Source organism: Scatophagus argus, chromosome 23 (assembly GCF_020382885.2).
Source record: "Scatophagus argus isolate fScaArg1 chromosome 23, fScaArg1.pri, whole genome shotgun sequence".
Lineage (NCBI taxonomy): Eukaryota > Metazoa > Chordata > Actinopteri > Scatophagidae > Scatophagus > Scatophagus argus.
This window is the reverse complement of record NC_058515.1, coordinates 11241880-11268639: the sequence shown is the minus strand read 5'-3', so window position 1 is coordinate 11268639 and position 26760 is coordinate 11241880. Positions and strand designations below refer to the sequence as shown.

The following is a 26760-nucleotide window of genomic DNA, read 5'->3' as shown; positions in this document are numbered from 1 at the left end:
AGCAGCCGTAGCGACGCTTGTTGGAGTTTAGACAAGCGGAGAGAGCAAAATGGCGGACGAAGATATTACGCTTGATGGAAAACCTCTACAGTCGCTCCGAGTTGCGGATCTGAAGGCCGCTCTGGAGCAAAGAAACCTCTCAAAGAGCGGGCAGAAAAACACACTCATTAAACGACTCAAAGGGGTAAGTTTTCACTCACGATGTGGACGCCTGTCGAGTCTGGCTAAGTTCAGTAGTCGGCGAGAGACGGTGGGGGTTAACAGTAACGTTGGAGGCCGTCCGTAACGGTGTGTGGGCTCGGAAGCGGGAATACATAAATCGCTTGGCGCAGGTTATTACACATAAACAACAGTTTTGTTTTCGGTTATTTGTAACTGACAGCGCAACGAAACTGTCTGTCGACCGAGTTCACACTTAACGTCAATTCGTAACTACTCGTAGCGCACCGTGTTGCACACAGTTGAACTGTGCACCTGTCAAGTCGAGGCCTAAGCCGAGTGTAAGCAAGCGAGCAGCCGCACATAGTGTACAGTACATGGCCGTGCCCGCGCTCGGTGTGTGTTGGGGTTACGTGGGCGCGCATTGCGATGTAAACACAATTTTACAGCTTCACCAACGAGTGATTTATTCAGTTTGTTTCAAGTTATGTTCTTAAGCAACACCACTGTTGTGTTGCATTAGACGTTCAGCCCATAAACAACGATAGGTTTCAGGGCCGTAGCTAGGATTTTAGGAATACTGAGGTCATGAGATCTCCATTATTTATTTATTTAGTCGACATAAATGTAACTGAATACAATTTGTTGGGTCCGAAATGCACTGAAATTGTTATTCATTGATGATTGAGAGAACAGCAAACATGGAGGGAGAGAGAGAGGAAATATATGCAAAAAGGAATGTTGTGATTGGTATGGTTTGCCTCTTAATCACAACACCCTTGGGACACCTATAAGTGTCTATAATATAATATAATAAACCCCCAGATTCCCAGACAAAATACAGAGGATATGAGCTCAGTGTCCTGAGTGGTAGTTGAGGCCCTGAAGTTTTGTTTCAGACTATTCAGCTCTTAAGGATAGCATATTAATTATACTACTGCAGAACCTTGAAATACATGCATATCAGCTCACACATCTTACCTCAGGTAAAAATATTATGCCAAAGACAATGATATTACTTAGACAATAGGTTTACCATGAAGCTACAACAGAAAGCCCCTTAAAGCTTGTAGATTTCTGTAGGTGAAGAGTGGAGCTCAGTCTCATTATGATTTGCATTTATTCAAAACACAGTGGGCCATGGTACAACTGAACCAAGCCTTGAGAAGTGCGTAAATAAAGTAGTACACAAGTTTGGGTGCTTTGATTTTGAGGGGCAGATACATGTTTCATGCTATTATATGTTTAATATCTGATAGAAATTGAGCAATATGTCACACATTTAAATCATTTTTTAGTTATTAAATCCGAGTGTAATTTACTGATGTTCTGAAGTTAATATTTTGCTAGAAGTATGTTTCATGAAACATTTAAATATTTATCCATCTCTAAAGGTGACAGAAAAAGCTTTGCATATAAGCATTTTCAGAACATTGCCTCTACAAGCTGTTTTGGTGTTAATGTAGTTACCTATCTTTAGATGTTTCAAATGTTTTGCACAATTTTTGAAACCATGTTTCTTTTTTTCAAAGGGTTCAGTTCATTAAAAGTACCTTATCAAGTTCTCAGACCAATTACAAATGTAATTCTGCGGTTAAACTGGAAATGATCAAGGCAGTCAATTGACTCAATCATCTACCAGAAAATTCGTTCAGCAGCTATAATTCTCCTTCCTTGTTCCCTTCAGGCTCTGATGCTGGAAAATCTTCAGAAGTCGTCGTCCTCACACAGCGGTCTGCAGCCCAACTCGCAGGTGCAAAGAAATTTTTAATCACAGGTTTTTGTCAACATATGTCTGTGGGATTTTAAGATCTGGTGACAAGCCTCATACTTTATAAGCATGAGATCAAACCCATGGAATATTTCCTACTGAGACAAACAGGTCTTTCTTTGTACTAATAATATATAATATATAATTAAATGGTATTTTGGGTACTCTGTTGTGTTGCAGATAGGTGAGGAGATGAGCCAGAATAGCTTCATACAACAGTACCTGGCCAAACAGCAGGAGCTCCTTCGCCAGAGGCTGGAGAGAGAAGCCCAGCAAGATGAAGAGGCAGACGGTATAACAATCACAGTAACATATATAACACACATTCACATATCAGAAATTAAACACAGTTTCTGCCAGTGGTCCTTTAGCCTAAAGGACCTTCTCGGTCTTTGTGTCTTTCTCTCCTACACATTCCTTCTCTTTTGGCAGTCCTGTTAATTTATGTTCAAACATCTTCACCCATGTATTTTCATGTACATTTGTATAGACATGCTCAACAGTATTATAAAAATGCTTGAGAGATTTTTTTCTCAGCCCGATTCATTCAGAAGTTGCAACTGGTTTGGGCCTATTGGGAGAGTGTCAGAGGATTTAATCGCCACAGTGGTGCTGAGGGTTTACCTCTCTGTCCCTCTCTGACAGACAGTCCAGCAGTGCCGGAGGAGGATGAAGACCACTCTGAGGACAATGACACCTCTCCCTATGTCTCTGACAAGGTAACCTCCACACACTGAATAGTCAAATGAAGAAGCCTGAAGATTTAACTCAAAGAAAGTGATACCCTAAGAACACGTTGATCAGAAAATGTTGTTAAGATGTTGTTTTCCATTTTTCATTTCTGTCATTATTCTACTTATCACACAAACTTCTAGGTTGTTCTGTCTGCCTGGAAATTAGATTTTTCTTGTTTGTAAATGCCTCAAAACATGTTAATGACTGTAGGAAACAAATGTAGTCACCATGGCATTATTTTTGCCCAGCAGCATCGCTCCATACACTCCCAGCCCTCAATGACCAGGGTGGAGGAGAAAGGAAGCGATTCAGTGATGGTTCATGGGACAATGGACCGTGGCCCCAACATGGGCCCAGGTCCTGCCCTCCACCCCCAGGAGTCCTTTGAGGCCCCAGGAGCTAGGATGCTGCGGGCCACCTTTCATCAAGGACATATGGAGCCACCTGCCCCCTCTCCTCCCCGTGCTGTAGCCTCTCTGTCAGTGCGCGTCCTGGGCCAGCCTGACCACCAGGGGCTTCCACCTGCCATACCCAGAGCTCAGGAGAAGGAGGGCACTGCACCCAGTGAACCAGGATCAGCTCATCCTGTCCTCCACCTCAGCCGATCTGCCGGTGCGGGAGGTCACATGCATGAGGACAATGATAAAGATGACAGTGGTGATGATGAAAGCGAGGATGACGAGGATTGGGGGTCTGGTTCTGGTGCGGCACGAAGGGGCAACAGAGCACCTCCCCAGCTGCAGCAGATGCCCCCCAGTGTCCCGTCAACATTTGGAAGATCCAAACGCAAGCTTCAACCTCCACAGCACATCCCACCACCACAGGCACACCACACCCCAATGCAACTACGCCACCCCACTCCTCCTCCCTCACCGCCCCCTAACCTGTTTCCCCTACCTGACACTCCCAAGCAGAGCCCACCAGACCCAGACAACCAGGGGGGAGAAGGCCCTGAACCTGCACGCGATCCAAGGGTGGCACCGTTCCCACCACCGGCCGTGCAGAGGCAAGACTCTGACTCAAGCTCTCGTTCTAGCAGTCCTGAGCCCCCTGTGAAGCGAGGACCAGGACCGCTTTCTCTGCTTGTACACAAGATGGAGTCAGAGGAGGCCACCTCAGCTGCAGATATGTCAGGAGAATCAGCACACTCCACTGCTGGGCCTACCAGTTCCAGCAACTCTCCACTGCAAAATTTGGAGAGAAAGAGTCTACAGGAGAGCAGGGATATTGAGGAAGTGATGCGCCCGAAGGAGGAGAAGAAGAGAGAAGAACACCAGGAGCAGAAGAGAGAAAGAAAGAAGATACAAGAACTGGAGAGAGAGAAGAAGCACCTGGATGAAGACAAGGAAGAGGAGAGGAAGCGAGAGAAGAAACTGCATCAGAAAGAGGAGCAAGGAAAAGAGAGAAAGTACCAGGAAGAGGAAAAAGAGAAAGAACATCAGGGTGAGAAGAGCAGAGAGGAACAAGTGCAAAAGGAGACGTACAAGAGAGAGGAGACAGCCAGCAAAGTGACTGTGACTAAAGCCCAAGATTCAGATTCCTCATCAGATTCTGACTCCAAGTCAGACTCCTCTTCACGTTCATCACAATCTTCCACCTCCTCTGGGGATAAAACCCGCCCTGCTGAGAAGCCGAAGGTCAGTGATCAAACTGATGTAGGTGTCGGTCATTGGCTACAATATCGACAGAGACACCTGAGTTACTTTGATCATTAATTTGGTGCACTCAGCACATTTCTGGTGTTGCGCTTTTGCCAGTTCCAGTGTGTATCAGGAGGACTGAGTGTATAGAATCATTTTGGTTGCAAAGTATTGCAGATTTGCTAATGTTTCTTTTCTCTTAACATTATCCTGTTTGTATTTTATTGAAGATTTTCATTACTTACATTTAGATAAAACTAAACAATCTTTGGACATGCTGTTATTTGTTTTTCATTGTTTTTACTTTGAATGATTTCACAGAAGTCAGGCCAAGGACAAGAAACCAATGATGGGGAAAAGACAAACCTGAATAAAGGGGCAAAGAAGCGATGCCTTTCTGAAAGGTCGGTAATCTTCATTAAAATACAATTACCCTTAATTACAACCGGAACGGAGTCTTCAGAGTTGTGTCATTATCACTAGAAAGAGGTAATAATTTAATTGTATTTATGTAGCGTTAATTACATGACAGAACAGTCTGAAGTGAAGTTAAGTGAACAAACTGATGTGCATTATGTTTGTGAGCTCTATTAACTTTGCACAAATAACAGTTTCTCTTAAACTGTGCAGGTTTGCTTTTATATTTGTTCTTGGATAAAGATAAATGAACAATAAATAAATGGTTCTTCCGATTATAATGATTGTATCAGATCGGTTATAAACACACCCCATTGCTTTCACTCATTGCTTCTTATTGTAGCTCGTTGTAATTCTGGTCAGGCATTCATTGAGGCAGCCCACAAGCGGCGTGGCTGTTGCTCCTGTTCTCTTGAGAAAAAGGGTCCTTTCCCTCCTTCCCTCATTACCCTCTTCGGTTTCCTTTTTTCAGATGTATTTCCCTTTGTTGCTGGCAGCAGAAACCTTAACTCAGAATATCCCATATAGATTGAATGATTGATTAATCAGCATTTTTGGTTTTATTTCCGACATTTGCGATACGTTTGAGCGTGTACCGGAGCTTTTATTTTGGAAAGCATTGACCGGAACATAGCTTTTTTTCCCTACTCCGGTAGACTTGACGCTGGTCTCTCTAGCCAACATGGCCGTCATGCATGCATTGCATCCCTGATACCGACGCAGTGCTATTCAGCATAAGAAACGGCCGCGATTTTTTTAGTTCGCGTCCCCGATTTCAACCCACGCCTGACCGGAATAGCCATTAGCGACAGAGTGTGATCTTTTATCGCTGGGGGTTCCCTTTCAAGGCCGTCCATAATGCTGTCCGAAGGCAACAAAAACGGGTAAGAGTGAGCCAGAGGGCGACTCAAGGCTTAAGGTTGCTGATTGTAATTTTACACCCCTTATCCAGAAAGCAACCAGCATACATTAGTCGGCTGTATCCTGCCGTGAAACCTTCTGTACATTACGATGCTCACAATGATGGTTAGCTAGCAGCTCCTTCCTGTCTGTTAAATATCGTGTCATCAGTTCACATTGGCCTGGTTATGAGCGTGTTACATGTTCGCCCATGTGAGCAGGACCGGGGGTGGGGACGTCGGTGAGAGCCTTTTGTTGAGTGAAGGAAGGGAAAGATATTTTTGGGGGAGGGGGGTCTCCTTTCTATCATCATTGCCTAAAGTAGCTCCATATTGAAGGAACACGTTGATTAATAAACAGTGGGCTCGGATTTAATGATGTGATGCAGGGATTCATAGGGACAGTGGTTTCTCCTGCTCTGCTTTTCTGTCATGCCAGGTAGCCAAGAGATATGGCTTTTTTCTTTTTGCACAATGTATATTTTTAAATTTCAAAATAATCCTCATTTCATTGTCTATGACATCTCTATATTATGTTTGTTGTCTATATTATCCTATTGTCTAGCCCACAGAAGACTATATTTGTATTTTGGTGTTTGTGTGGCTGTAGCTGTTAATGATCTCACTGTTGTCAAGGGAGATCATTAAAGCAGACATCTGTTAGCTGTACAGTCAGTGTGAATGGGCCCTTATGGTGTGATATAATTCTCCCAGCTGGCACCAGCACTCTCACACTTTCATCTTCAGGGAGCTGACTACATGTCTGATTTGATAGGTGACAATGTTTTGATCCTCTTTGAGTTGGTTTTGTTGCGATTGCCCAACATCAGACTGAATGGTTGATGTACTCCATGAACTCTGTGGAGTGGATGGATTTGAATGTCTGGACATAGGCAACTGTTAAGTTGACATGAAAGACATGAAGGTTGTTACATGTTAGGTTCCAGATGTACTTCGAGGTGGTTCTTCATTCCAGCTTACTCATATGAATACAGTGCTGTTTGAAATGCAGCACCAAGAGTGCTTCCAGGCTGTTTTTGAAAAGAAAAGCATCATGTAGACACTCAAGTTAGTCACTCCTTATTTGTTTGAGTGATCATCTCAGCTCGTCCTTTCCTCTTTTCCTGATCCTAAGGGATTGTGTTTCCAATTGACATCTGTCTCCCTTTACAGCCAGTGCAGGTGTGGCCTTGATTAAGAGACGCACACACATAGACATAGACACCAGCACCTTGGGCAAATGTGTGGCATAGAGGAGGGGAGTTGCTGTCCTCCTGCTTACACTTCTGCCAGTGACTAATCTCCAGAGAAGGAGGTTGAACAGACTGTCCTAACAGCAGTACAGGAGTATATTTCAGTAGTATATACATGTATCATGTACTCACTTTTCCTGTGAAATGCTTGGAAATGCAAACAGTCAGGCAATGAATCAGTAAACAATAGAGGAGAACATGCATTGGGATAGTGAGAAAGATGCTAGAGGATCTGCTTCCCCCGCCTACAGAGTGCAAACTCTTTGCCTGTGTCATCACGTGGAGGCAGCGGAGGAGACTTCTTATAATGCTGGTAGGGAAAAGTAGGCAGCTAAAAATATAATGATGAAATCTGCTTGGTTTTGCTCCGTCTTGGATAACAATGGTAAATTAAAATAATATATAGAGAAGCGTCAAGCTGTGTGAGTTCTGACTCACAGTAACTACAAAGTGTTGCTTTTATTGGTTGAGTTAGAATTGGGTTTTTTCCAGTAATGACCCAGCATGGATCAGATGAAGACCACACACATGGAGTCAGCTGTGAGTGAGTGTCTTGGACCGTGAGTTAGTTTGAGGTGTGTTTGGAGGCATGGGTGTCTGTTAGCTGGTGAGTTATTTATAGCAGGAGTGACTCAAATCACTACCCCCCAGTACCCTTCTTTTGACTCTGCCCAGTGTTGTGCTCTGTTTTATTCTGCACATTATTTTGTCCAGATTGTTTTCAATTAGAGCTGCAACTATTGATTATTTTCTTTACTTCTTAATATGCTGACCTGGCCAAAAATATCTTGATCTTTTTTTTCTCAATTATGAAATGCCCTGTAGATTATAGCCAACTTGAAATCTGAAATGTCTCCATTTTCACCATTAAAATACAATTTTGCTCATCACCATTTGAAAATTAAGATCAGCCACTCATACTGACCAGTATTAACCCTGAGCTCTTTACCATGAAATCTTATTTTCTTCCACCCACTCACTCCTCTCTCCTCATCCCAACTGTTTGTTCCTCCTGCAGGGAGGTGTCAGAGCCCAGCGCAGCTGCTGTGACCGAGGTGGAAGCAGACTCGGAGAGCACCATGGCCCAGCAGCCACCCTCTGGCGCTGAGCCTGAAAACAGTGAGGGCCGCCTGGAGGAGGTAAGCTCACTGAGTGGGTGGGGTTGCTCGGGTCTTTGCTCTGTCTCCCACTAACCTGCATCCTCATTCATATAAAGCTTGTGTAGTTGGCAGTACAAGTAAAAAAGGTCACTTTTAACCAACACAACCCCATTGTTTGGCCCCTGTGGAGATTTTTGATTCTGACCTTAGATACGGTGTCTACATCCTTTTAACTTCTCACATGCTCATCAGATTACTCATTGGAGGTTTCTACAAATTCTCATAGGTGAACAAACTGGGGTTGAGTTGGAGTTGGGTCCTGGGATAAACAGAAACAAACTAATCCTTTCCATCTGCATTTAACAGAAGTAATTATTTCATAACTGGCTCATTCACTAAGATGTTCTCTCACACACTCCTCGTGTGTTCTCTGGCCTGTGCAGGGAGATGTTGAGTGTTGATGCTGCTGGAATAGAAATAGTATTAGTATGTGAAATTATGCTGCAGAAAGTGCATGCTTCTCATATCACTGTTCTTGTCTCTATGTGTGTGTTTTCTTTGGGAGGGAGTAAGCGAGAAAGAAAAAAACATTACTGTAGGGCCCTGACACACCAAGCTGATTAAGCCGATTTCACTGTTTTAACCCCCTATGGCAGACAGTGATCAGTGTGCCTTACTAAGCTGAAGTTTTTGCATATTGTTTGTCAGGGTCAAAAGAGTCATTATATTGGATAAGAGTATTGCATTTTGCTATCACTAGCAATTTCCCTTCTTAAAATCAAAGAAAATAAACATATATTTTCATACAATTATACTTCAGAGAATTATTGCACGAGCTGATTGTGAAGCTACATTTTTTGGCATCCAGCTCTTGTTAGAGTCCCTCATTTATATCTGCTGGTGAGCAGCTATGTTACTGAAGCTATTATCAGCATGTGTCTCTTTTTTGTATTACATGTGCGTGTGTGTGCTTTGTTTCCCCCTTGGGTTTGCATGAGTAATGGACCCTGACAGTGTGTGTAGAGATGCATCAGGGTTTATTTCTGCTGTTTCTTTCACCCTGTTTTCATTCTCTCTGCTCTCTTGCTTGCTCTTTTCACACTGCCTTCCTTCTCTCTCTCTTTTTTTTATTCATTCTCTTTAATGGTCTCTCTTCCCTTCTTTGTCCCCTTACTTTCCATCTTTTGCCTTTGTATCCCATCATGAACGCTTCTCTCTCACTATATATTTATGGTGTAATTGTTGTTTAAAACCCCATTGATTGCTTTGTTATGAAGGTACCCATGCCTCTTCCATTGCCCCTAATGGTACCTGCTGCGTACTACTACTACCACCACCACCACCAACACCACCAACACCTCCTCCACTCCTCCTCCTCCTACAACTCCTGTCCCGCTATGCCCAAGTGCGTCGCTGGCACCTGAATTAGGCCCAGAGTCTGCAACTTCATGGCACTGAGTAAAGCCTGAGCCTGCAAGGCCTCTCCTGTAGCCCTCCAGTGACATGCAGAGCCAGCAGGAACTGGAGCTCACATCAAACCACCACCGACAGCAGTGGCAGCCATGTTAACTGCAGCAGCACATAGTTGTTATGGAAAGCCAGCCTCGGGGGTTTGGAAGTCTGCTCACTGATCTGAGCTGGTCTGGACTGTACTGCACTGTGCAGTGGTGATGAATGATGGGGCAAGGGAAGGGGGAGGATGTCTCTTAACGCTCTGTATCGCCTCCCACTCTTCGCGCCTTTCCCATCTGCCATTTTGAGGACAAGCGCAGTCTGAAAGCGTTACCCTCCAGCATCTCTGCCTCTGTCCTCCAAAGGCAAAATGCAGCTCAGAGAAAAGACAAAGCTCTTCAGCTCTCCAGTTTTGTTTTTACCTTCACCTCTAACCCCACACTGCCCTCTGCTTGTGAGGTGGAGGTATGACATTGGACTAATAACCCATACAGTGATCAGGGCTAAAGCATCGTTTACTGTACACTGTCACTGTTTGGGGTTTTAAGCTTTGAAACACACTCCACCTGAGCAGCTGAAATAGTTTGTTTGGACATGATGATTATGGGACTTTTCGTGGATAAGAGCCATCTGTGACATGATGATATGGACTTGTTTCTGCACCTTGAAAAACCTGGAACACTATTGTTGGTTGAGTTTGTAAGGATAAAAGTCATTGTCTGACTTACAAGCTGACCATTTCATAGTGACTACCATTATTCAGCTGTGCATTATTTGACAGTGCACTTAACATCTGTCATGGCACCTGACATTGCCATTCATAAGAGAACTGTTCTTCTGAACTCCATTGTAACAGAGACTTTCAAAGGACATAATGCCAAGGACAAGTAATATGACTCATATTATGCACCAAGAATTTTTATGGGTGCACAGTGACATTGATCACCCACACTGAGAAATGGATATACTCAACAAACACCGCCTCCCTTCCTCTGCAGCCACACTGTCCGTGAACTCAAGTGTGACTCAGTGGATGTTTCACCAGGAAATCATGATATCCTGCCTCTGCTGTGGACCTCGCAGATGGACAACCGCAGTTGTTGTTACTGTTTTTCTATCTCTACGTCTGTTATTTTGCTACACCCACAGCTTGGCCTTTGCATCCTGTGTGATTTATGATTTCTTGTGAGTGCCGAGACTTTCATGTGATCAAATATCCTAAAGATATTTCTCTGGATTATAATTTTTCAAAGACAAACTCCTCTGGATTACTTTTATCCCAGGGAAGAGACTTTATGCAGAGGCTTTCGGGACAGTCTACTTGAGAACATGAACCACTGTGACAATTAAGGACAATTAACTCAAGGTTCTCAAAATGGATTTTTTTCTGCTTGTCAGATGTACCTTCATTTTATGGACTAACCCTCACACCCGTCAGAATTCATCATCACGCATTTTGAAATGCTTGGCTCCCACAAAGACTGAAACATGACTCTGAGATCAGCATTCAATCAAGAAAAGTCTTCCCCAGCCCCATTCAAGAATAAAAGTCCAATCCGGTGGTCAGTTCCTGCCTGGTGGCTAACCTGCACACTCAAATCAAGCCCTGCTCTCACTCCTCTGCCTTCTCTGATTGGATCCTTGTTGCCTAGATACAGTACACACTGTCGTGGTTGGGCCGTAGTCGAGCCAGTAAGGAATCAGGTGTCAAATGGTACCAGGAAATGACTTGTGATTATTCCTCTATTTAAAATGTATACATTTTTTTTCCCTCCAGATCTTTTTTGTAAATAAGAGGAATGATTTATCCCTCTGTGTAATTTAGTGCAAATTTTGAAACGTTCGTGTACTGCAGTTTTCATTTGATATTTTGATACAGAGATGACAGTGTTCATCGTACATTTGACTTACACAACTGGTCTACAGCTGTGTGTTGTTAACAATAGTAAATCGTCAAGGTGAACTTAAACTGCAGCACCGATCCTGACAGATCTTTGAGTCCTCAGCACTCGGTTCTCCACCTCTGCTCTACAGAACTCATAAACACTAACAACATTCAACAGTGTTAATCAGCTGCAAGTCATGATACAAATATGTTCCATATTTTAATGTTAAATGAACATGGCAGTGTCAACACCAAACAAATATAATGCAAGTAACCCTCTTATTCTGGACAACATTTTAGATGCTAAAAAAAAATCTCATATGCGCTCGAGACTCGTTTAAAATCATTAGCCAGTGCAGATAACATTACATATTAAAATCAGCCCTCCTCGTCTAGAGAAAATAAATCCAGACCGAATGAGATGTGAGTTTTGTAAAGCGACAGGATCCACTCAGACACACTGACACACACTTTGCCAGACTCATTTTCCCTTCTATTCTCAGTCCTCTAATGGACATTATCTTATAATAACTTGCTGCACTAAGATACGACCCAGTTTGAGTTTCACACAGGCCTACTAATGCACACCGTGTACTTGCCTTGTCCTTAGAGTCTGCCACACACACACACACACAGGGGAGCAGCATAATGATTTATCTCAGTGTCTTTGAGCAGAGGTGGAAGGCAGAAATGTGTCTGGAGTCTCTCTGTATCGACCAAGAACCCTCTCATAATGTGGTACAGTTGGAGCCTCCGGGCTTCTGTTACTTTAACCCCCCCCCCAACCCCTCCTCCAGTTTTCCTGTTTCACCTCTTCTCTGTTGTCGCCTGTTTGGGTCTGGATTCTTGGTTCTCATCTGGCCCCACACCCCTGGGGTTTCTGTATGTTCTCTCGTCTCTCTCTTTTTCCAGAGCACCACCCCTAAGGCTTTTGCTGCTCGCAAGATATCCTTGACCAGTGAGTATACCACTATACCATGTGAGGAAACTAATGGAACAAGAATGAAAAATTCAACACTCTACTCTCTTTAAAACCCTTGTGCAGAATCAAACCGTAATAATCTGCATCATTCATGGCGCTTGTTTATCTCTACAAGCTTTAATGGATTTTTTCTTTTTTTTTATGACTGATGGGAGTAAAACATAACACCAGTGATCCTTTGTACTTCCCATGAGCTCTGAAAATAGCTCCCAATGGACACCACAACAAACATGGAACATGTTGAATATAGCTATGAATAAGCAGTTTTGAAATTTTGATTCTGAAATTGTTCATCTCATAATTCCATTTATAAACTTCTTTTAAACTTGAACTAGTCACTGACAGCCAAAACTATTTGGGTTAAAGCATTTAAGCAATTATGAGCTTGCAGTGACTTGTCACTGATGTTCTGTTAGTCAGAAAGCAAATCATCGTCTGGGAGTGCAGTTTCTCAGTGATATTGTTTGACTTACAGGCAGTAAGACGTCTCCAGCCACCACAGATGGAGGAACAGGAGACGCCGAGACAGGAAGTGCAGCAGGGAGGAAGAGGCGGTGGGGCTCCAGCACATCGGTCACTGCTAAGAAACCTTCCATCAGCATCACCACTGACTCACTGAAGGTACTGACCCAGCACAGGGACCAGGAGCAGGGAAACAAAACCAGTATCCATCTTTTCTTGCTGTATATCAATTGACAAATGTGAAAATATTAAAATATTTCTTCTGCATTGTCTGTGTGCTGCAGTCTTTGATCCCAGACATCAAAGTGAACCAAGAGGCAGTTGTGGAGCTGCACCCAGAGGAGCTGCAACTGTCCGGGGACGAAGAGAGCCTGGACGCCAGCCGGGGCGACCAGGATAAAGGCCTCAAGATCCGACGCACCGTCACACAGGTCAGAAGAGGCGTACTCTGTCACATCCAATAACGAGTGATTAAAGAGCAGTTTATTTGAAGATGAGCCGGTCGGTTGTTCGCTCTGACAGTACAATTTTTCCACCTGTGCTTCCTCGCCAGGTTGTCCCAGGTGACAGCCAGGAGAACGGTCAGACAAATGAAGAGGAAGAGGAGGCGAAAACAGAGAAGGAACAACAACGGAGGAGTTCAAGAGACAAAAGGACAAACAGCATTTCTGAGGAGGCCTTGGAAACACAGACATCTGTCATGCTTGATGGAGAGGCAAAGAAAGGTAAATGGCTTCACTGAAAAATTTGTGGGTTTTTAATTGATGTAGATTATTGGTTATAAATCTACCTTCTTTCTTCCATCATCCCTCTGGCAGTAGTTGATCGTTTTCTCTTAATTACCGATGTTGGTTTTTTTTTTTTTTTTTTAAACCCATCCCACTCTTCTCACCTCTTCGTCATCATCCTTCCCTCAGTTACCCCGAGCGACAGTGTGGTGCGTCGCTCCATAAGTCAACAGAAGTCTGGCATGTCTGTCACCATCGACGACCCCGTCCGCACTACTAGGCAGCCCTCGCCACCTCATGGCAAAGTCTCAAATATCATCCATGTGACCAACCTGGTGGGTTTGTAACAAAATTCAAAGAAGAAGTCTCGTTGTTTTCTGGTCAAGTTGGAGAATTGAACTTCCCCCATGGAAAATGGTCTACGGAAAATGATTTTACTGAAAAGAAAATCCTTCTTTTCCAAATGTGCTCTACAAGCTTTACATAAATGAGGCATATTGTGGTGATGCCAGAGGCAACCACATCGCCGTCATTCCTATAATTACAGTCAGGAACACTTACCCAGGTATTATAGCTGCAGTCAAGCTTCACCTTAAGATAGGGCCACAGAGCATGACTAAACAGACAATGACATGACTAGACATTACACATTTAATAACTAACATTTGCTGATTTTTTTTTTCCTTTTCGTTATAGAAGCAAGACTTAAAAAGTAGCACACGAATCAAAGACAAGCACATTTGTAAAGCCACCCAACCTCACTAATCTCACAGAATCCAAACAAAAAAGATTAAACGTTAGTGACTGTAATGCTGATCACCACTTCATTCACCAGAAAGCGAAAAGGATTTATTTAAAATGTAGAAACAGTTTTGCTATTCTCTGGAAATATGTGAACTTTGGCCTGTGGGAGGTGCAAGAGGAAAGACCACATTGTTACCTAAACTAAAGGAGCTAATTCTCTGAACTGTGATCTCAATAGGGCATGTCTCTGTTTGATACAGCTGAAGCTGTCATTTGGTTTTGTAAGTATTATGTTGTGAAGTGTTGGTGGCGCTGGACAAAATCATCAGGAATCATTGTCTCCCCCTGATCTAACTCTCATTAGCTGTTGGCAGTCTGCATTGAAATTAAATTTGTCAGTACTTCGTATTCATCATCAACTATGAGCCATAAGACTTAAGTACATCTGAAATAATCACAGAGACAAGATCCTCCCTGCTAGGCTCTTGTATTTTTTTTGTGTGTGTGTGTTTTCCCTTGCTGTTGAGCTACTCTGACTGAAAACGACAGTTAACAGTCATTGTGTATGCCATAGGTGCGACCCTTCACCCTGGGACAACTGAAGGAGCTGCTTAACAGGACAGGCAGCTTGGTAGAAGACGGCTTCTGGATCGATAAGATCAAGTCTCACTGCTTTGTCACAGTGAGTACCGGACAACAACATTTTCAGACTGAATGTCCACTAAGCTGCTTGTGGAATTTGTCAGCTACCAGTAGGGCTGCCAATACCGAGCCTTTTGAAGCATTATTTACCAAACACTGAACTATTTTTAACGATTGTTTCACACAGTACCTCAAGTTAGGAGTATTGTGAGAAGTGGGCTCACAGCAGAAAAAATAAAACCCTCACTAAATAAAGTCTGTTTTTGCTGGAATACATATTTGTCAGGAATGAATATGCTTCACAAACTATCATCTCTGTGTTCTCTTCCACCTGCTCCTGCAGTCCTATAACTTTCTTCTTCTCGTGTCTTTGTAGTACGCCACGACAGAGGAGGCAGTCGCCACTAGAGCTGCCCTCCACAAGGTCAAATGGCCTCCGAGCAACCCCAAGGTCCTGAACGTCGACTTCTGTGAGCAGGATGAGGTAATACACTTACTGGAATATAAATTCTATTACAGTGTGTGGTGGGGAGAATATTCCAACCTTTAATGTTTGGTGATGGAAAAAAAATACTAAAATTATGCTGTGGCAAAGTGTGTATGCTGTTTTCTTTCCTGTTGCTACTCAGTTTTTTGTCAGCTTCACCTTTCAAGGTAAAGGGGAAAAAATATCCCATATACACAAGCATACAACGTGTCAAATAGTAGACAACTAATGCTGTTCACAAGGCATGAGCCATAAAACATTAATAGATTTATTTTTAGAGCCACTTCAGTTGTGCAATCACATACTTAGTCCTAAGTGGTGTGAAGAGTTTTTCTTTTAAAGCTCAAAGGCATTATCGCATCATCCACCATGTTTGCTTTACTGTTAAAACTGGGAAGGTAGTTCCAGGCATTTAAGAACAGGACATTATTTTTCTGTCACACTTTAAACATATGACATATAATTAAATATCATCAGCTTCCTACACAAAACTGTCTGGTTTAACTGCACATGAGGAGTGTTGACATCATTATTAATTGTTATTAATCACTTTTTTCCCTCAAGCTGGACTTCCACAAAGGTATCCTGAAGCCAGAAAAGGAGAAAGAGCAGGTCACCCCGCCAGGTGGTCCTCAGAACCGGCTGCCCCCTCTGATGCCCGAGCGAGACAGGGACAGAGAAAGAGACCGTGACAAGGACAGGGACAGGGAGCGAGACCGGGAAAGGGAACGAGGCATGGGGGGAGTGCGGGACCTGTGGGCCGAGCGGGAGAGGGAGATGCAGCGTCGGGAACGAGCCCGTGGAGAGCGGGAATGGGACAGGGACAAGGTCCGGGAATTTGCAAGACCGGGAGAGGACGGACAACGATCTCGATCCAGAGACAGAGAGCGGAAGAGGAGGGAGAGGGCCAAGAGTAAGGAGAGGAAGACGGATAAGAAAGGTAACGCACACGCTCACAAAAATAGAAGAGGAAAGGAATTTTATACAGAGAAAAGCCAGAACCAAGTATGCAGGTGGAATAGACCCACTCAGCATACACAGTAATAATTCACTCCTTTATTAACCTTTGGGAAGTTTTGCTTTCAGGTTCACAGATGGCCATCCATGTCACATGGTTTTTAGTTTACTTTTGTACTGTACTTAGATTTCATTTAATTGCTTATCAGATGGCTAATATTTAGAATAACAGCATCTAAAGTGTTAAAAAAAACCCCATAAAGCTAGAAGAGTTTGAATAAAACAAAGATCCCAGTACCCAACCTGCACAAATGAAAAACACTGCAATAACAACTTCATGGTCATTTTATATCATGATGTAAATAAACAAGAACCTTAAGCAACACTCAGAATTATCCCTGCATCTCAGTAATTATTGGGAATCTACACATCACAAAATCACCCATTTGTGTTTTTTTTCCAAACAACAGAGAAAGGAGATGAGCCTCCGGCCAAATTGCTGGATGACTTGTTCCTCAAGACCAAAACTGCTCCGTGTATTTACTGGCTTCCCCACACCGAGGAGCAGGTTAGTCTTATATTACACATTTTTCTCTCTCAGCGAGTGGATGAGACCTCATTTCATCAAACAAACTGTGCTGTGTGTCCACCAGGCGGTGCAGAGACTTTTGGACCGCACAGAGCGGCAAAAGGAGCGCGAACGAAGGCACAAGGAGCAGCAAGAGGAGGAGGACAAGAAGCGGGAGGAGGAGAGGAAAGAGAGGCTGAAGGGGCGGGAGAAAGAAGGCGTCTCTGCGGCGAGCAGCGGAGCTGCCGGGCGAGGGGCCGACGGAGACAGAGAGAGGGACCGTGGCCGAGACCGAGAGGGAGACAAGAAGAGGGACAGCGGACACCGGCCCAGACGACCCTCTCCAAGCGCTGGTGGCGGACGACGCTCTCGTAGCCGTAGCAACCCCAGGGACAGACGCCGCTAAGGGCAGAGTGGCTGCAGGGAAAGCTGAAGAGAGAGAAGGGATGCGGCTTAGCGGAGGACACTGCAGACAGGAAGTCTTGGGGCGGGGAGGGGGCGTGTTTCCACTTCTGGAGAGGCATTTGTTTGCCTGAATTTCAGGACTTGTGTCTGCTCCTCGCTACCTGCCCCACTGTGCTTTGATTCGTCCACTTTGGCGCCGGCGTCGTCTTCCACACTCTTTGCCCGCATCGTCTACATCAGTTCACACAGAAATTGTTGATTACATGTTTTATTAATAGTGAAACAATGGTTCATCAAGCCCTAAGCTCCCCCTCTCCTTTCTCTGTCTTCCAGAGGCACAAAGTCAGTCTTTTCCCTTCCTCGTGTAGTGCTGTTAATTGTCCTCTGTTGAAGAAAAGAAGCAGAGAAGGGTGGTGGTGGTGGTGGTGGGTTTTTTTTTTTTTCTTTTTTATTTGGCTTGCCTCAGCGTTTTGTCCCACTGAGGTTTGAGAGCCTGCCTCTTTATTTTAGTCCTGTGGGTGCACAGTTCCTTCCTCTTCAGAGCCCTGTAATAAAACCAGTCCAAAATAGATCCCTGACCTTCAAATATTTCCTAGGATCAGTTTTAGTGTTCTGCTCTTCAGCACCGACATTTTTTTTTAACATATATATATGCATATACATACAAGACTAAATTTACAAAGCTGTCTTCGTCAAAGGAAAGTTGTTCTGTTTTGTTGAAGTTTTTATGAATCATGTTTCGGCCTTGGAGGGTTGTTGTGTGCTACAACGGGTGTTGTTTGTGTGAGTTATAACCTTCATCCCCACCCACAAAGATACAACTGGTACCGAAGTCTCGACACTGTAGCCTAGAAAAGCGTGTGATAGAAGATGTCATTTTTGCGTGTTGTGACATGCACATGCCTGAGTTCATCTGTACCGTTTTTTTTTCTGTTTGTTTGAGACGAGGATATGAAATTTATGAAGTTTGTGCTGCAAGATTTACAGGAAGCTGATCTTTCTTGCACTAAGGTGTCCACTTGGTAATTTACCCTCCTCTGACCCTTCAATCATAAATATTTAAGAGGAGGTACAAATAAGTTTACCTTCTAATAGAGAAATAGTTCAAATTTTAACATCTTTAATTTTATGTTTTTAGTTTGAAGCAGTTTTTTTTTTTCCCTCGTCCTGCAAGTGCTGAATGTATTGAGAACCACACAAATGAATAAATTTAAATTTGTTACCAGCTTGTCTGCTTTTTGCTGAGTCATTTCTCAAAGAAGCATCATGACTTGAACAAGAACCACTGAGCTGATTCACGTTTGTGCCCCCATCTGTATAAAGAAAGCTTTGAATCATTGAAGTTTAGTGCCAGGGTAAAGATTTAAGTTTGTTACACTGAACTCATTTACAACTGCAACCAGAACTGAACACAAATGAAAATATTTATTACAACATAAAGAAATTACAGTAATGTTTTGCCCCAAATTGTACAGATTCATGTAACAAATCTCTTACAGTAAAGTCAAATTTAAGTGCAAAATGTTTGCTAGCAATATGTACAAAACAATTTAGCAAAATCCCTTGTTCTTCTACAGCAAACAGTAGCCACACTGGGGTTACAAAAAAAAAAAAAAAAAGCAGTAGTTTTGTTCCCGTTCCCTTATAACTATACAGTTATAGTACAAGAAGTACAGCAGGCAGTACATGTGACAAAAAGGGGGACTGATCCAAGTCAAAGAAACAAATGAAAGTGGATAATATCAGTGGAAATGCCTTAACATCAGCAGTTTGATCTTACTGGGAAAAAAAAAGACGTAGCAAAAGCACGAGAGAATGACAGCGTTATAAGACCGGGTTTCTTCTAACATCGGCAGCTGCACGGGCGCTGATCAGTGTGTGTTGTGAGGGGGAATGTTGTGTGTGGCGCACACTCTGCTCATGTGACAGGAGTGGCAGAGAAGATGGGAGTCCAGAGGGAAGCACTGCGAGCCAGGCTTATCGGAGAGCTGCTTACCACACTCCTGAAAGGAGGGGGGTGGGGGGACAGGAGTGGACATACAGGAAGTGAGGTCAGGGCACATCATAAAGTCTGAACACAACACGTTACAGCTCTGATTTTCTTTTATGTTTTGAGAAACAGGGACAACATAAAGTCTGACTGATTGGTAGACTGACAGATGTTAGTTTGGGGGGGGGGGGGGGGGGACACTCACCTCACAGTGGTAGCACTCAAAGTGATAGTCCTTGTTCATAGACACGACCCTGAGGATCTCTTCACTGCCCTGAGAGGTAAAACAAATGGAGACGTGAGGGGTACTTCTGAAACTTCTTCACAGTGCTGGCTGGGAAAGTTAGCTGAAAACAGCACACGTTTTTCCAGCATGTGCATCAGAGGGAAAGAACAAAAATACTGCTGAACTCACCTCAGTAGGCAAGATGGGTTGTAAACAGGCAGCGCACTTCGGGGCAAAAGTCCTGCAGGACAACAGGAGAAAGTTTATGTAGTATAAAAGCAGGAGCACTCACACAGTTGTCTCTGGAGGCTATGAGACGAGTAAAGGACATCCATCTACTGCACCAGGATGCCCACAAGTCATACGAAGTATTTGAACACATCGTAAGTCTCACTTGTTGTAGTCTGCCACGCAGTAGATGTTGCTGTGATGGTCCACGGTGAACGGCACCCCATCCAGAGCCTTGGAGCACACCACACAGCGGAAACAGCCGGGGTGGTACGAGTTCCCAAGAGCCTGCAGGATCTGAGAGAACAGACTGCTCATTATTTCAGTCATTTTAAAAACACTTCTGGCCTCGTTTTCTTTTTTCAGTGGTGTGTTTTCCCAGGCACTTCCACAGATCGTGTGTTCGCATGTCTGTTTTAATTGCTACCGTATTGAAATTCATGATCATATTTTCTTTTTTGGAATTTATTCACCTTTTACCTACAGAGTTTTTATTGTCTGAATGTTTCTTACCGTTTTAAGTTTGCCACCATTATCAACAAATCATATAATTAACTTAATTTATTTGTCATTTTCTAATCATTAGACAAGCAATCTAATCTGATCTTCTGAAATTCCCATTTCCATTTGGCACTGTTGAGCCCTCCAGCTTGTGTAACTAATAATTTCGCCTCTCGTGTATACCTTGAATGCCTCTTTTGCAAGAGTTTGATTTATAATCATATGAGTGCGTCATATCTGTGGCCTGAAGCAGATCAACTAGAAATTACCTCCCTGAGCAGGGTATGAACTGATCTATCTGTATTTTTAATGAGACGTCTGCATGATGACTCATTACTACACTGTTGTACCAACATTCTTTACTGTTAGCTAGTAAGCCAGCAGAGACCAGAGTAGAAATATTCAAAATTTAGCTACAAATCAAAAATTAAATTGAATGTGGTTAAACCATTCAAATCACGCAGAAAATTACGCAAGTGGATCGCAGGCTCACTGAGAGCTTTCTATTTATATTATGGGTATTATGGGGTTCAAATATGGTAAAAACGTTTTAAGCTAATCACTACAGAGCCTTATTTCTTTATTTATCAAAAGCCCCAAGGCAAACATTCCACTAAAATCTGCCATGGGAACTCGAAAAGGAGCCAACAAAAGGACGTCACTGAATTTCTTTATCCTCAGGAGGTTCTCAAAAGGCATTCTGGGAAAAACAGGATGCGAGAGACTAAAAATTACATTGGACCAGGTTAAGAGTAAAGAGTATATTCAGTTCAAATCTAACATAAGTCCAAGAGTTTAGAGGAATTTCTTCATGTGGTGTGTTCACACACACACACACACACACCTCACCTGTTCGAGAATAAGGTGGCCACACACACTACACTTCTCAGCAGCAGCCTGGAATCCCGAAAACTGTAATTACAACAAAGAGATTACCATTAGCCGAAAACCAATCGTCTGACTGAACATGTCTGAGTGAGAGAGACGGATGACAAAACACGCCTTGACCTCAACTCTTACCATATAATCCTCTTTACAGTACACAGAACCACTGACATTGTAGAAGTCCTTGTTTCTCAGGGTGCGTCCTGCAGAGGGAGAGACGGCAGACACTTAGCAGGATAAAACCCGGGACATTTTTATAGTAGATGTTTAAACATGGGTGTTTCGATGCTAAACTCAAATGAGGGTGGCGGTGGGGTACTCACCACAGGACACACAGGTAAAGCAGCGGGTGTGATAGAGGCTATCCAGAGCCTGGCAGGCATTATCCGCCCCGTATACACCTTTCCCACACTTCACACAGGTTCCTGCCAGCACAGTGTGTGTGTGTGTGGGGGGGGGGGATACAAACATGCATTTAGTGGAGAGTAAATCGCTCAAGCAGCTCTTAACACTTCGTTTACGACGTATTCCAAAAAAATGTGTCTGAAATCCAACTCCACACAAAGTGTCAACACTTGTAAATCCTCTCGTTCACACCAGCGAGGGGATTTTCGCACAGTTAAAACCCGGTTACCCATGCCAGTCTGTTTGCTCATCCACTCAAGTGTCTGCTGAAGCTCTGTCATTAAAGGGAAACTCCACCGGATCTGACTTTTTGGCAGTCGCTCTAGAAAATAGATAACTCTTTCTTGTGGATTTTTTTTCTCTCCCCACTTAAGACTTTGCATTGACTTTAAACCCCATAATTTGGGCAATTTGGAGATTTTTAAAAAATGCACTTTTCTCCTGCTGTTAGCGGTCCAAACCTCAGGAAATGACAAAAATAGTAAATTGCAAAAAATGACCACTTTTGCAGCTTACTTCAAATCATTATCTAATGGCAGATATCCCTGTTCTCATTTTTTCAGTGTGGTGTCAGGTTGAAGAACTGGGAAAGTAAAAGAGCATATCTAAATCAAACTCTGTAGGGTACAAACTTCTACAGTCGACTTCTATGACTGACCAACTTCCCTGCATGTTCCTCATCTAACAGAATGCAGTTTAGTCTAAGTACTACGTTCAGCACTGGTCGGGGCACTAAATGTTAAGTGGAAAAGTGGTGTGGTGGTCCGGACTACAGCCTTTCTGTGATCTATTTAAGGGTCTGTCTTTTTTTCCCCTTTCTAATGTGGCTGAGGGAGTGCCACACAAATCTAGAATTCCTACACTCTTGGACAGTCCCTTCGAAATTTAGGAACAGGCACAAAGTCTCCGCCAAAGCCAGAAACCCAAAAAAAACAAGGGCCAACACACAAACTCGAGGCTTTAAAGTTAATGCCTGAAGCAGCTACATGCAGAAAAGGTTGGGAAAGAGCTGGTTTAAATGACTGGGATGGCATTCAGAGACTTAACATTAATTTAACTAATAAAACACATTATTTTTTGAACGTGTGGGACAATCTAGTCAAGAAAAAAACTTTCTTTTTTTTAAATGGACAAACTCTGAAACTGCTTTTGTAGTTTCTTTGTTTTCATTTTTACTTTCTTTTTAAACTATGAGCATTTTATCTTGCTCAGATGTAAACACAGGTGTGTGTGTGTGTGTGTGTGTGTGCGTGTCGGCTGAGCTTAGGGCGTCTGTCTTCACGGCTCGGAGCTTCTGATTTCGTTCTAATGGCTGAGAAGAGTACAGTATTGTGTGTCCCCTCTGGGCACACATACCTGAGCAGGAAAACAGGCTACAGCACACCGCCCCTGCACACGCCAAGGCTGCATTACACACACACACACACACACACTCATGACTCACACACACACGGCATTACTGTGGCCTGAAGTCACTCGGGGGAAACACACCCTGCCACAGAGAAACAATACACACACAGATATTAAGCCAGCCACCGTAACACACTCCTACCCTGCTACAATCTCTCTCTCTCTCACACACACACACACACACACACACACACGCACACACCCTGAGCCTTAATCTTCTGTGACTCACAGTAATGGTGTGTTTATACGGAACCATGTAATTTGTGTCTAAGTGTCACAGCAAAAATTTTTGCAGTTTAATGTCCATGTAGACACGTTCCATTAGCCTTTCTATGTGCCCCACACTGCAGGAAACTGGCAAAAGTCCCCAAACATCAGCTGCCTGATGTTTTGGCTACAAAGTGTGGGTCTGAATGAGTATATACACATCTGTCCTGAGCGTTCTTTCCCTTTCCTCTCTTCAGCCAAACAGATCTACTTGTCTGGATCAGTTTCTTGAAGACATGGTGCTTTTCTTTCCTGCAACCCTACATGTCTCTACAGGTCCCAATTCACCATCCATCCATGCACTCCTTCAACTATTAATCTATCCGTCCATCCATCCATACAACCCTTTCATTTAGAGAGAAACCTGTGATCTGACACCAGGCAGCGAGGAGGACAGTAATAACACACAAAGGGCGGATGAGGTGCGACCCGGTGCTCTATTATGAACGCATGGGATGCCGTGCATGAACAGCGACGGCGCTGGCTCAAATTGGGAATGTGATTTTACAATTTGTGTTATGTGTCCTGGCAACATTTCCCCTCACTTTCTTGTTTCCAACATGGAGCTTAAAAACTTATATTAAAAAAAAAAAAAAGAAAAAAAAAGGATCTCACCAAAAAACTCCTGCCGGTTCTCTGTGGCCTCTCTGCCAGCTCCAGCTGCTTGGTCCTCCTGAGCTTTGACTGGCCCTCCGGCTGAGCAAGACCCCAGTGGTGAAGTGTTCGGTTTGGAAAGAGCCATCTGGGCCAGAGAATCCTTCAGCATCAGGCCTTCCAGGAGCCCCTCACCTTGCAGCACCGCATCTCTGAGCAGAAGTCGGGTGAGCTCTTCCTGGTACCGGGTGCCAGGCAGATCTGAGTATCGGGCCCTCTCTCCCATCAAACCACCCTCTTTGCCTCTCACTCCTGCTTGCTGCTCTTCCCACCACTCTGAGCCAGCCTGGTAGCATGCTGCTCCTGGACTCCCCACGGCAGGTGGGTAGGAGTGACGGCTATCATGGACTCCCGGGCGCATCTCTCCATCCAGGTACTGAATCCAGGCCTCCACAGGGGTCACCCCGGCCCTGCCTGGAGCCCCATAACCAGCCGCAGAACCCCCAGTCTGTATGGAGGGCGATTGCTGCTGTGGAGGGAGGCCTCCAGAGGCTGAGTAGCGAGAGTCGTAGCCCAGGCTGATACCACTGGTCCGGTTGCTGCTGCAGCGGCTCCCCATGGGGCTTCCTCCTCCACCACCGCTGGCAGTGCTGGAGGCAAAGCTGGACCTGGGGCTGACCAGCACTGACTCCTGGAGGCTGAATGATGAGCATGGGCTCAGGGTTGGTCCAGGGGGATAAAAGAAGCCTCCTCCTACACCTCCTCCTGTCATATCAGAAGTGCGATGTGGTGGATGAGAGAGGGATGCAGGCCTGGGGGTCTCCCACAGTTCACTGCCCGTGCTTAGGCGTTTGTAAAACAGAGCCTCCTGAAGAGAAAGGCGTTTGTGCCTCTCAGGCTCGGAGAGGTAGCCAGGCTCTGCCAAGCCGCCTCCACCACCTCTGGGAGCGGACCCATAGCCCGCAGTGGCAGGGTATGGTGGGGGGACAGAGAGAGGTGGAGGCTGAGAGAGGAGCTGCTGCCGTCTGACCAGCTGCTGAAGCTCGAGGGAGTAGCGCCGTTGATTGAGGGACGCCTTTGAGCCAAACGCTCCCATAGGGTCGCACTCGGGGCCCAGGCCAGACTCACGCCTCAGGTGGGAATCCACTCCTTCGCCCAGGTAACAGGAAGCTCTCTGCTGGGGGGAGCGGCGTCTCAGTGGTGCCACGGTGGAAAGATGAAGTGGCTGCTCGCCATCTGTAGGTATGGCACCCACTGTGGAGGAAGATGGCGGCGGGGTGAGAAGCTGAGAGGGAGGCATTCCTATCCCTCCTCCTCCTCTTCCACTCGCTGGAACACATGCATCACTTGTGGTTGCAGAGGCAAGCGAGAACTGGCCGGGTCTTGAGGGCGAGGCAGCTGCAGAGCTGGGAGCTGGTGGCAGACCGCTGCCCCCACCGCTGCCTCCGGAGATGCCAGTGTTGGCGTTGCTGTTATTAGAGTTGTTGGCAGAGTCATGTTTTTTCTTTGAACTGTTGAATTTCACACTGCCTGAGTCAGTCAGCTTTAACTTCTCCAATAGCTTGCTTATCGGCCGGTCCATGATGAGGCCTTCTCGTGTTTTTACCTGTCTGGGCAAAATCAAGTCCTACAGCCTCCCCTCACTTAAGTTATAGATTAATGTGCTCAAATACAGTGTGGGTAGATATACAGCAGAACAAAGATGTTCAAGTAAATCTGCAGTTTTCACTACGACAGATGAAAGGGCACGCTTTCAAATACTTAGAAAGAAATTAAAAACTGGCCTTGAAACTAGCGCAAAAGCTAAATTTCAAAAAGAACCCCTTATATACATACACACAATAAATACAAAACAGATAAATAAGACTTTTAAGACATTTCAGGGTGGTTACATGACTTAAGTCCTCTGAGTCATCTGGCTTGTCCTCATGTGGAAAATCCACAGGCGCAGGTAGGCTGTGGTGAAGCAGAATCCATTGGATTATTAGACAGTTAGTTCAAGTCAATCCAGCCAGCAAACAGGAGAAACGTACATCCAGGACACTCCGGCGTGACCTATGGTCGTGGAGGGCCTCCTTTGTGGACCCTCATGCGGCCCCGCATCTGCATCTCCTCTGTGGGTTAAACTGTCTGAAACACACTTCGGTAAAGCTGGTTTGATGTCTTGCTTATCCAGTGCGGTGTGGGGGTGTCTCTCCGTTTGAATTTTCTTTTTAAAACAACAACAACAACAAAAAAAAAAACACACAAAGCGGAGAGGTTCAACGGGATGCAGGCAATCGCCACCACTTCATGTGGGTCCAGTGTAGACAGGAAAATAAATCCGTTTGTGCACAGATAGTTGACTCACCCGACTTCTGCCATTCATCTCAGGACGAAACGAGGTCGGAAAACAAACCAAAAAAAATAAAAAAATAATAACGCTACTAACTTTAACTCGGGCAACGGAAAACACACATACCGCACTCGCTAGTCCCCTCAGTCTGTCCGTCCATCCGCCTGTGCTCGACTGCTTTTATCATCCCCGTTTTCAAAGAAAAATCCCGTCCGGGAGAAACAGTAGCGGAGAACTTTGGATAGTGAAGAGGAAATGAGAGAAGCTGGTGATCCGTTACAGTCACATCCCAACAGACCGGCGTTGGGCTTAACGAGTCACTCAAGATCAATAGAACCCTTCCCCGTGTGCTTTGCACGGTCGACAACTTTGTTTCTTTCTTTCTTCCCCCTAAATAATTACTTACCTCCCCCCTCTTTTTTCACGACAGCGTCGACCTAGCTGCGGCGAGGAGAGCTAGTTCCGGTTACGCTTTTCGAAATTAACTCCTTCTTAGCAAGAGTTACATTTAAACAAAAAGAAAAGGAACTAAAGCCATCCTTGACACAGCTTTGGTTTTGACTCACAGAGAAGACACACCCCCGCTTAACATTTAGACACGTTTTTGTCGTAAATTGAGCTCCAATTGGTTTT

The 26760-nt window shown here is 44.4% G+C and overlaps 2 protein-coding genes across 3 annotated transcripts; one reads left to right on the top strand and one right to left on the bottom strand.

The window, feature by feature from the left end:
- The first annotated feature begins 7 nt into the window (after window positions 1-7).
- On the top strand, window positions 8-18511 carry acin1b (apoptotic chromatin condensation inducer 1b). 2 transcript variants are annotated; one of them, XM_046381519.1, is made up of 17 exons: window positions 8-184; window positions 1847-1912; window positions 2111-2222; window positions 2576-2649; window positions 2917-4302; window positions 4627-4709; window positions 7893-8013; window positions 12224-12269; window positions 12769-12914; window positions 13040-13186; window positions 13309-13480; window positions 13673-13818; window positions 14802-14909; window positions 15246-15353; window positions 15921-16296; window positions 16784-16881; window positions 16967-18511. In XM_046381519.1, exons 1-17 carry the CDS (start codon window positions 50-52, stop codon window positions 17285-17287), a joined length of 3645 nt encoding a protein of 1214 aa, XP_046237475.1. In that variant the 5' UTR covers window positions 8-49; the 3' UTR covers window positions 17288-18511. The 2 variants fall into 2 exon arrangements, with proteins under 2 accessions (XP_046237475.1, XP_046237473.1); XM_046381517.1 differs by having other exon boundaries at window positions 2914-4302.
- Window positions 18008-26748, bottom strand: ajuba (ajuba LIM protein). Its single transcript, XM_046381523.1, has 9 exons — window positions 26143-26748; window positions 23814-26001; window positions 21440-21541; window positions 21252-21319; window positions 21081-21143; window positions 19897-20027; window positions 19692-19743; window positions 19482-19550; window positions 18008-19289 (listed from the first exon to the last, which is right to left on the bottom strand). Exons 2-9 carry the CDS (start codon window positions 25372-25374, stop codon window positions 19158-19160), a joined length of 2178 nt encoding a protein of 725 aa, XP_046237479.1. The 5' UTR covers window positions 25375-26001; window positions 26143-26748; the 3' UTR covers window positions 18008-19157.
- Between the last annotated feature and the right edge of the window lie 12 nt (window positions 26749-26760).

Bases quoted from the DNA above. Each gene is read 5' to 3' on its own strand.
- acin1b (XM_046381517.1), top strand. From the start codon at position 50: ATGGCGGACGAAGATATTACGCTTGATGGAAAACCTCTACAGTCGCTC. The intron at 8,014-12,223 runs GTAAGCTCACTG...CTCTTTTTCCAG, and splicing joins GTGAGGGCCGCCTGGAGGAG to AGCACCACCCCTAAGGCTTT. The intron at 12,915-13,039 runs GTACTGACCCAG...TGTGTGCTGCAG, and splicing joins TCACCACTGACTCACTGAAG to TCTTTGATCCCAGACATCAA.
- ajuba (XM_046381523.1), bottom strand. From the start codon at position 25,374: ATGGACCGGCCGATAAGCAAGCTATTGGAGAAGTTAAAGCTGACTGAC. The intron at 21,144-21,251 runs GTAAGAGTTGAG...TTGTAATTACAG, and splicing joins ACTGTAAAGAGGATTATATG to TTTTCGGGATTCCAGGCTGC. The intron at 20,028-21,080 runs GTGAGGTGTGTG...CTGTTCTCTCAG, and splicing joins GCCACCTTATTCTCGAACAG to ATCCTGCAGGCTCTTGGGAA.